The sequence below is a fragment of the Haliotis rubra genome, unplaced genomic scaffold (assembly GCF_003918875.1).
Source record: "Haliotis rubra isolate DU_JTF1 unplaced genomic scaffold, ASM391887v1 Scf6, whole genome shotgun sequence".
Lineage (NCBI taxonomy): Eukaryota > Metazoa > Mollusca > Gastropoda > Lepetellida > Haliotidae > Haliotis > Haliotis rubra.
The window spans coordinates 4484580-4494846 of NW_025767301.1; the positions used below are offsets into that span (position 1 = coordinate 4484580).

Genomic DNA, 10267 nt, shown 5'->3' on the forward strand with positions numbered 1-10267 from the left:
CGCAACTTGCCTGACCACGTGACATAGTGCCCTGATGGTTATGGATAGCTGTTCGTGCTTTCAGACACTGGTCTGTCTGGACCAGGTTTCAATATTCACATGGTGGTATAACACATCAGAAAAACAATTATGCCTTGGACTCTACATATTCTAGCTGCAATATATTCCTCTTTGCAGATGTTATAGCAATAAAAGGGACTTAACTCTGATGTGTAATGACAGCTTGATTTAAGAGTATGCATGTGACTATCCAGGATTTCTTATGAGGAAGTACTCCCACTTAGTTGCTATATCAACCACATTGATTAATTCATTCATGAGGGTCGTTCCAGGTACTTTCCTGTACAAAGAAAGGAATGTCAAAAAAGGTTGTCTGAGCCTACAATAGCATGACCATAGGAACTAGTACTGAGTGATGTCGATTTTTATCTTGTTTAATATTGCACTCAGAAATATTCCAGCTATTGACAACAGTCTGTAAGTAATCGTATCTGGTTTGGAGAATCCAGTATATGACATCACTGATCTACTCTAATGTGATATGAAGACATGCATCAGCAAGGTCTGCAAGCCTGACCACGTCACATCTCACAAGTATGGTTTGCTGCAGAACAATCTTCAAGGGGCTGAGTGACATTTCGATAACCAGTATTTAATTATTTTTTTCCATTGAAGTCTTTGTTTCCCGTTTCCATGTTACAAATAAATGATCACATGTTCAATATGCATTTGAAAGAAATATCATGTATAATTTAAGTTCAGAGTTTACACATCACTGCAGAATTATTGCAGATGTTGTGTACATACAGCATAAAATATGGTAAGACTACAGAATACGGGATACCTTCCGCCATCTTTGAAAGCACGTAAGTTTACTTTTGGTTAGGGTTAGGGTAAGGTTTAGGTTTAGGTTTAGGTTTAGGTTTAGGGTTAGGTTAGGGTAAGGTTTAGGGTTAGGGTTAGGGTAAGGGTTAGCATTAGGGTTAGGGTGGCATGACACTAAACAATATGGCTGGTAGGTATCCAGTATTCTGTAAGTGTACCTAAAATACAATGATAAGGTAGACACAACAAGTGAATAAATATATGACCGGTATACAAATTGCCATAATCTGTTATACAATCTGATAACCAGTATAAAATGATGTATTGAAATCTGTTGTTCTTTCCATTTGTTTTCAGTCATAATAATGGTTATTTGTTACTCAATCACTGGTAGATCGCTGAGAACAGGTGTGTACAGCTGATAACTAATAACTTATTTTCACAATTACAAATGGCAATATTAATCGATGCACATAAAACAATGCCCGACATAAAGCAACTGCAACTGAAATGTAAATCATCATGTCTAATGGTGTGTTATTTCTCTTGACCAAGATCTCCCATTTGTTCCCTTGAAGCTATATGTTATAGGTTTTGACTACACACAATGTATGAAATGGTGATTCTTCTTAAATAATTGCACCAGAGAATGGGAGGTGCACATATATGCTTGAGTGAGCACTAGATACACAAGAAAAGATGGTAACAAACACAAATTCTCTCATTGTTTTCATACCAAACAAAGATTCACTGAATAGTAGTGAGACAATTTGTGAAAATATTCATGACTGTCATAAGAATGAATTAATGAATAAGCAAGGCTTTGAACCACTTTTAGCAATATTCCAGTAACATCACAGCAGGGGACACCAGAAATGGGCTTTACACATTCTTCTCATGTGAGGAACCAAACTCAGGTCTTCGGGGTGAAGAGCAAATACTTTAACCATGAGGCTACCCCACCACCCTGACTGGCATAAGACACTTGGAAGTCGTCTCTTGTGCTTGTTGGTTGGTTTGGGTTTTGAGCCGCACTCAGCAATATTCCAGCTATATGGAGGAGGTCTGTAAATAATCGAGTCTGGACCAGACAATACAGTGATCAACAGCATGAGCATTGTTCTATGCAATTAATACACGGTGAAATGTGTCAACCAAGTCAGCGAGTCTGACCACCCAAACCCGTTAGTCACTTTTACGAAGAGCATGGGTTGCTGAAGACCAGTTCTAACCCGGATTTTCACGGGTTCCTGTGCTTGTAGTAAGAGGAAACTGAATGGATCAGGTAGTCCGGCTCTGTGACTAGGCTGGTTGTGTCATCATGCCCTGGCAGTCTAGGCTGTTGCTTACATCAAACACTGGACCTGATGCGATTATTTACATAATGTCATAATTAGGGCTGTAACGATGCATTGATGCATTGAACTATCAATGGATTGCAATTGTTGAGTCTCCAATAGCAATTAACTGATGGGAGAAACGAAAAACTATTGATGCATCGATAGTATGTCTGACTATCGATAGTTTAGTAAATGACTTCCGGTGATAAACCTAGCAGCGCAAAATACAAGAAGTACCAGATTCGTTCACTTTGATTTAGAGTTATCCACCCCTGTTACCTCTTGAACAAACTTAATCTGGGTTTCAAGTTTCTTGTCAGTTATCAAAAGAGACTGAAAGTACTTCAGTTTGTTTTTATTTAGTATAAACTAAACATTCATTTGGGAAATGACTTCAAATGAGACAATTCAAGGAGAGAAAAAAACTATTGCAAAAGTACTGCAATAGTTGGTTGAAATAGACTATTGCTATCGCAATAGTTGTTTCCCCCTTAGTAGTCACCGCCACTCATAATACGAACGGAATATTGTTGACGGTAATATCAACGTCGAGGGTGCGTGAACTAAAAACAGTTGTAACTAAAATATGGTTCCATTACTGAATATAACAAACAGATGCTTTGAAAGTCGACATATATTTTTTCAAAGTACACAGTCTTTCAAATTTGCAGCAAATACTCATTAACAAATAGTAATTACATCAGCAAATATAACTAAAGGGAAATATTGATCTTGCTTAAAGGGCAAGGTGCTGTAGATACAAGAATAATGAAGTATGTATGTAGGTGGTCTGAGGTCTTTTAAAGATTAATGAAGAGATTGCGTTGGGCAGCACACACAGTTGTGATAGCTAAACACTGAATGTAGAAGGATAACCAACACTGTCACTTCTCTGTTGATCTAAAGACTCTGAAGCATAGGCTCCTATATTTTATTTATGTCATAAAGAGATAATACCTTTCAGAGAAGACCCTTAAGATACAGCCACAATGACAAGGTTCTGAAGCTCACCCGAACTATTAACATGCGCTTTGAGCATGTCCCCCAGTGATGTGGAACTAGCGCCATATACATATCCTTAGTATCATTATTATGTTTCAACCCTATTAAAAGTAAGTGAGTATGTTATAACTCTCTTTTCAGCAATATTCCAGCAATGTCGTGGCAGGAGACACCAGAAATGTGATTCCACAGAAATGTGATGTGATTGTAGCTATGAGAGGAATTGAACCTGGATCTTTGGCCTGAGGAACGAACACACAACCTCAAGGCTAACCTACTGCTCTCCCATATAATTAGTATTTTGTTATCATGCATGTATGTTATGTGTACAAAATCATCATAGGCAAGCTAAACATGCTATGGTCTATGGTCCAGAACATTTTGTAATATACCCTTTCAGTAATGTATTGACTACCGTATATTACAGTCTATAAGCCGACCCCATAGATAAGCCGACCCCCAAACTTGACCCTTAAAATCAGTGTCAAAATGATATGCATAAGCCGACCCCACGCGATGGGGTCCTAATCGCGGCAAACACAGACCACTGGCGGTTACCAACAATTATAATTTTGGTCCACATTATTCAAAAAATTCAGAATCATATTGTGTCTACTCACGCATCGAAATGAAGTGTAGTTGACAGAAAATGGATACTATATTTTGTTTCGCTAAATGTCATACATATTGTAGTTAGACGATAACATGTCAACAAACTGGCTTGCTGATTACGGCCTTGTTTTCCATGGACAGCTAGTTTACAATATTCTGTATTATATTTTACTGATGACTGCGCCAGAATTCATCCCGCTATATTATTGTGCATGTTTGAACTTGATCGCCAGGAAATGTGTGCACAGCTGATTGTACGATAAATGTCATAATGACTAATATGTAATATGTTGAAATAATGAAAACGTACAGGTTAATATGTATTTTATTCATCATTCACAACATAAACGCTGTAATCGTGGCAAACATCCTGGCAGATGTACCAGTAACCTGTAACATCGTCCTGGCAGGGCACTGGCGAGCTAAAAATATTTCCGTGAAATTGTATCTCATAGATAAGACGACCCCCTTCTACAGACATATTTTTTGGTCCTCAAAATTCGGCTTATAGACGGTAATATACGGTATGTTATGATGGTATGTTAGGAACAATGTATACTGTGTTACTACAGTGTAGTGTAGTGTAGTGTAGTGTAGTGTAGTGTAGTGTAGTGTAGTGTAGTGTAGTGTAGTGTAGTGTAGTGTAGTGTAGTGTAGTGTAGTGTAGTGTAGTGTAGTGTAGTGTAGTGTAGTGTAGTGTAGTGTAGTGTAGTGTACAGATGACATGTAAGATTTATTGTTATTTGACATAAACTGATGTGACCTACCAGGTCAGTAATCATGATTGTTGCACAATGTGGGACACTAATTACTTTGACTTTGTCAAACACACTGTTATCCCTAACATCCAAACATTCAAGTCATAACATTATGTTTAATCTTCAGATCTCATCCATCTGCAACATTTCAACCCACCATGGTCTGATGATACGACCAGATATCACACCTCAGGCCAGTTGAGTATAGTTCAACCATTTTGAAAAGTATTTAAGTTATACCACAGCATGGCACCTTGTTCGGGATGCAATTCAAGGTGAATTAGATGTTAGACATATGTATGGCTATGGGTTTTTTAACAGAAACCTACAATCATTATCAGGGCCATCTCTGCTTTGTCCCCAAAACCATAGGATGCAACTTTGTACAGCATTAGGCCATATAACATGACATCACATCACATCTTGGGTTTTAGCTTTACTCACTGTAGAAACTATATTTACAACATATATTTCATTGAGAAAAATACCTCATACAGCAAAAGTGAAGAAGTCAAATATTATACAAAATGGAAGCTTTACCGTGGTCCTGCTGATGAATTGCAGAAGAACATACACCATACATGAAATAGGGACAAGATATCAGAGCTTAATTGTTCTGGATGATATAACAAAGACGAGATCTAGGCCTATATGACATGATAACAACATATCTTGGTCTTCATTATATTAATAGGACAACAGATCTTCATCTGGATGATATAACAAAACTAATGTCTTATCTTGGTCAACAGATGGATGATATAAAAAGAATTAAAACCAGATCTTCATCTGGATGATATAACAAAACCAATTTTAGGACTGGATTGTATCACAAAACAATCAACTTCAAGACCTAATTCTTGGTGTTAACAGCAATACATTTTGCTTTGATATGGATGATATAACAAATATATCACACCTGCATCTGTATATGAAAACCAGTTTATCATTCTTGGGTATGGATGATGTATCTAGCATATCATACCTTAGTTTTAGTATTAAAACCAGTGAAGATCATTGGTTACAGCTGCAGCTGCTTCAAGACAACTATACAATGTGTTAATAGGCATGCTACATTTTTACTAAACATCAAATTGGGTAAAGTGACAGTATCAATATGGCTGCCACAGCAGCCATACTTAAAATTAGGTAAGAATTCCAAAAGATGTCCTTAAAAACAAAATTGTTTCAACTTACAGAAGGTTCAGAGGAGATTCTAGATAAACATGGATATGTGAAGGGTAAAGGTATAAGTTGGTCAAACAAAATGTATAAAACAACAATAAAAACTCCATGCTTTACTGTAAGCACCGTTCAGCTCAAACACATACACAGTTGTGGTACTTAAACTCTTAAGTATAGTATCAGTCTTGAAATTAACACCTTGGTTTACTGTGCATATTGCTCACACCAGCTTTTACACATCCACTTATCCGCTTGTTTTGAAAACCCACGAAGACAGATCCATATCATGCCTTGTTATGTGAGACTAAGGTATGGCCCCCCTCGGCTGGTCCACACTGAAGGGGTGATAGTGTCTATTCATAGCCTGATCACCCTCATACAAAGCAGTGTCTACAAGCACTGGCACAAGTCATAACAGAAGAGGTGTGTTGATATATAGACCCTTCTTCATTGGTTATACTTATTGCCAATGTGTAATAAACCTTTCTTTATTTGCGTCATAACTGTCTTATACACCATCTCGTTTCTGTCAAAAAGATAAGGGTTCTCAAAAGTGCTTACAACCTCCATGTACAAACATGCAAAAGAAATTAAACAAAACAAAAAGTTATGTGGATGTTTATCTATTAAGCAGAATTTCTGCACTTTTTATAAGCAGTGTGAACTATTTTTTTAAGTATATTTTTGTCACATGACAATTATATAATCTCTTTCAACCTTTCCTCTGTAATAATAGTCACAGACAATAGTGAGTGAGTATATGAGTGAGATTTAAATCTGCTTTGAACTGTATTTCATATACATCACAGGGGCAGCAAGGTAGCCTTGTGGTTAAAGCGTTCGCTCATCACGCCAAAGACACAGGTTGGATTTCCCATGTGGGTACAATGTGTGAAGCCAATTTCTGGTGTCCCCTGCCATGATATTTTGCTAAAGGTGGCATAAAATTAAACTCACTCACTCACTCATACATCAAAGCAGATCAGCCTCATACGGAGGAAAGCCTTGAGTGATACCGGTCTGAGAAAGAAATCACTATAACTGATATGATACTGTAAACATTGATCCATAATCAGGGCAATTTGCCTCATTCCTAACTAATCCCCCTTGCTCTGCATATCTAATGACTATACCCATACCAGTGTCTCTGTGTATCCAATGACTAATACCGTTTGACATTTCTATTCATCACATTGATATGACCGTTATATGCATTTCAGCTTAATTTCTCAAAGAGTGAGTCAGTGAGGGTAGTTTTACATAGGCAATATTATAGATGGACCTAAGAGACTGGTCACTAATTTTCAGGGTTGGGAACATGTAACAGGCCAAAGAACAATCTCAACCACCCACCCCATAAATTTAGGTCAAAATTATAGCCATGAAATCCAGATGCATGTTATAAATTACAGCTGTTCTGATAATATGTGTTATAAATTACAGCTGTTCTGATAATATGTGAAAAAGGATACAATCAAACATAATCAGATAATATTATAACTTATATTTATTCAAGAAATTGTATTTATTTTGTCTATTTGAGTACTAAAAGTTGTTCTAAAACAACTGTTGAATAAGTGTAAAACTTAATAATAATTGATGAACCATGATTTGTCTGAAAGGGGGTAAATATGATTCTTATTCCACGTTTCCCTGGATGACAATAAACCTTACTAATATGTGATAAAATACAAACAACAAAATCCATACAAAACAATGTGTCTACTTGTATCTCAACATACATTTGGATGTATTACAATGTATTGTATTACATGTTTTTAAAACCCACATCAATCTGTGGTTTAACTCACAATATCACATCACATTGTTGGTCTGTTGTTTCTTGTTATCAGAATTACTATCTTTCACCATGTGAACAAGAGCTTGAGAATATACCATATTCCCACCCTGACGGGGCAACAAACACCCACATCTTCCTGTTATTCTGCAAATCATGGGCTAACCTTGTTTAACTAATGAGTTAATGTAATAGTGGGAGATCAGTACTAATACCTTATCAACTGAACACACCTTGCCTCACATCTGACAAAACACATTTTAATTGTACAGTTAATGGCTCTATAAAACATTTTCCACTGAGATGTTTTTAAATCATTTGCATTATATATTGAAAAATAAATATAACCAGCCATTGAAACCCTAACTGGTAAACACTGCCATTCGTTCAAAACAATACAGCACGCGTTGCCCACTGAGTATTGAAAATTCCATTTAGTGATAGTATCAACAAGCAATTCCTGCTTTTAGTGTGTTCCCGTTGCAAGGGACGCCTTGATCACTTACTTTGTGACAGCAGGTTCATCCGGGCGAAGTCTGTTGTGACATCGAACAAAGAAATGGTCAAACTAAATTCATGATTGTGTTAAAACAGTCGCCACAGATATATTCATTTTAAAATCCTCGAAATGCCAAGCAGGCGTATAAATCCATGTTGCCACTCGTTCGATTAACATTGAGCAGTCTGTCACAACATAGACCTTTGACCTTTCTGTTCCGATTCTTACACCGCATTAATTGCCTTGGGTGGGATTGGGGGTAGAAGGGTATTACTATAAATGCATAACAGTAATCGAATCAGGAGAGCAGGAACGTCTGCTGCGATTTGTTTGTTTAGAGATTACAGTACAAATGCGATAGAACTCGGACTATATTAAGCGCGGAAGGATAACTCTTGCTAATTGTTCGGTCTCGTTCGCGGTACGTCGTCTGCAAAGGGAACGAGTACCTGCGAAAGAAAGTGACATACATCGCTATGACGACAGTACACAAAGATTCGTTTGAGAGTATTATTAATGGGATTCGTAAGACACTACTATATTAATGCATGTTATAGGGACGTACAAGGATGTTGTCTACATCGAGACTTGTCTGTGATATTGATAACTTCGGCACCCAGTCGGCATGACTCCGCGCCTAGTGACGGGACGCTCCGCTAATCGTCGTCAAGTTGTGAGGCGGCGGGTGAATTCAGGACGTGTTCTGGGATTTGAACGTGTTCCGTTTCACGTGATAAATATTAAAAGACAGCATTAAAGTTGTACGACCTCACTGGATCAGCGAAATCGTTTCAGTAATAACAATCGTGAATGTCATGATCAAATGTGGGTAGCCTGTCAATTGTTCGTTGATTTCACATCCAGCGTTGTTCCTGGTTACCTCATAGCTTGATAGTTCAGAGGTGTGGCGACGCATCTCTTTTTCCGAAATTCCTTTCCCCAGAACGTCAACTGAGATCCCTGGAACCGATTATCTGGTTCCATCCGTTCTGGTCTCTCGTATTGCATTCCGAGATCGAATCTAAATTTTGCCCCCTTATGATCCTTGGTCTTATCAGCATCAGCTTGTTACTTTCACTTCGTGTTTTCTACTTACATTATATAATTGTAATAAACTGACACATTTTTCAAAGCGGCGTTAAACCCAAATCACCGTTGAGAAATAGAATGGCGTGGGAAAAACGAAGAGTACGAAGAAGCCAAAACAATTATTTGCAGCTATTGTAATGTGTAATGATTATTTTGGACCTATAATTTTAAGTAGCGTGCGTAGTTTGGTTTGTTGTTGTTTAACGTCACACTCAGCAATATTCCAGCTATTAGGCGTCGGTCTGTAAATAAACGAGTCTGGACCACACAATCCAGTGATCAATAGCATGAGCATCGATCTACGCAATTTGTAAAGGTGTAGTAGCGTGATTGCGCGTCCCATTTGTGCATGCACTGCCTGACATGGGGCAGCAGGCATACTTCATGGTTCAAGGATGTATAGATAAGCCGTCTGCACCAGATCGACGCTCAAACTGTTGCATTCACAGCTGTTGCCGGCACGGGTTCACATCTTTCAGGGTGAGCCGCAAATCATCGTTGCATTTTGTACTTTTTTTGTAATTATGTGCTGTTTTGAATATCCATATCATGAATGGGAGCTGCGGAGCAGACAAAAATATTGGAGATCTTACATTTCTTGGGTCGATGGGGGCCAGCGTAATTGATTATATTATTGCATCATCATGTCTGTTCTCGTCTTGTACTGACTTCAATATACAATCTCGCACAGAGTCCACGCACCTCCCAGTCACGATGAAATTGGTTACAACACAAAAGCGGGAATATGATGTAATAAAAGAAGATTTGAATCATAGTTATAAGTTTGTTTGGAATGAAGAAAAATCGGATGAGTTTAGACAAAATATGTTCTCAGTATTCACAAACTCGTAGATATTGATTATCATTCTTTTTTCAAAATATTTGATACAAAAATCCTTCCTATTCTATTGTATGGTTCAGAGGTATGGGGTTTCAATAATTTTGACGTAACTGAGAAAATACATTTATATACTTGCAAGAATTTTTTAGGAGTGAAAGTAAGTACCATCTTATGCCATCTGATAGATACCCTAGACAGTGTTGTGATATGATGTTAATGTACGATAGCAACGGGAAGGCTAACTGGGTGACTAACATTCGAGAATTGTTAAATACAATAGGTTTTGGGGAGGTATGGCAAAGGCAAAATGTTGACTTT

General features: G+C 37.6%; 1 protein-coding gene across 4 annotated transcripts in view; it reads right to left on the reverse strand.

Moving 5' to 3' along the window:
* LOC124255266 (MAPK/MAK/MRK overlapping kinase-like) overlaps positions 1-8229 on the reverse strand; it is a 57672-nt gene extending 49443 nt beyond the window's left edge. For 2 of the 4 annotated variants that reach the window (XM_046689127.1, XM_046689125.1), the window contains exon 1: positions 8027-8227. In XM_046689127.1, the coding sequence (XP_046545083.1) occupies positions 8027-8045 (19 nt within the window). In that variant the 5' untranslated portion in view covers positions 8046-8227. Of the gene's footprint in view, positions 1-8026 lie in introns of all 4 variants that reach the window. The other 2 variants (XM_046689126.1, XM_046689128.1) reach the window with 2 other exon arrangements.
* Positions 8230-10267: the final 2038 nt, after the last annotated feature.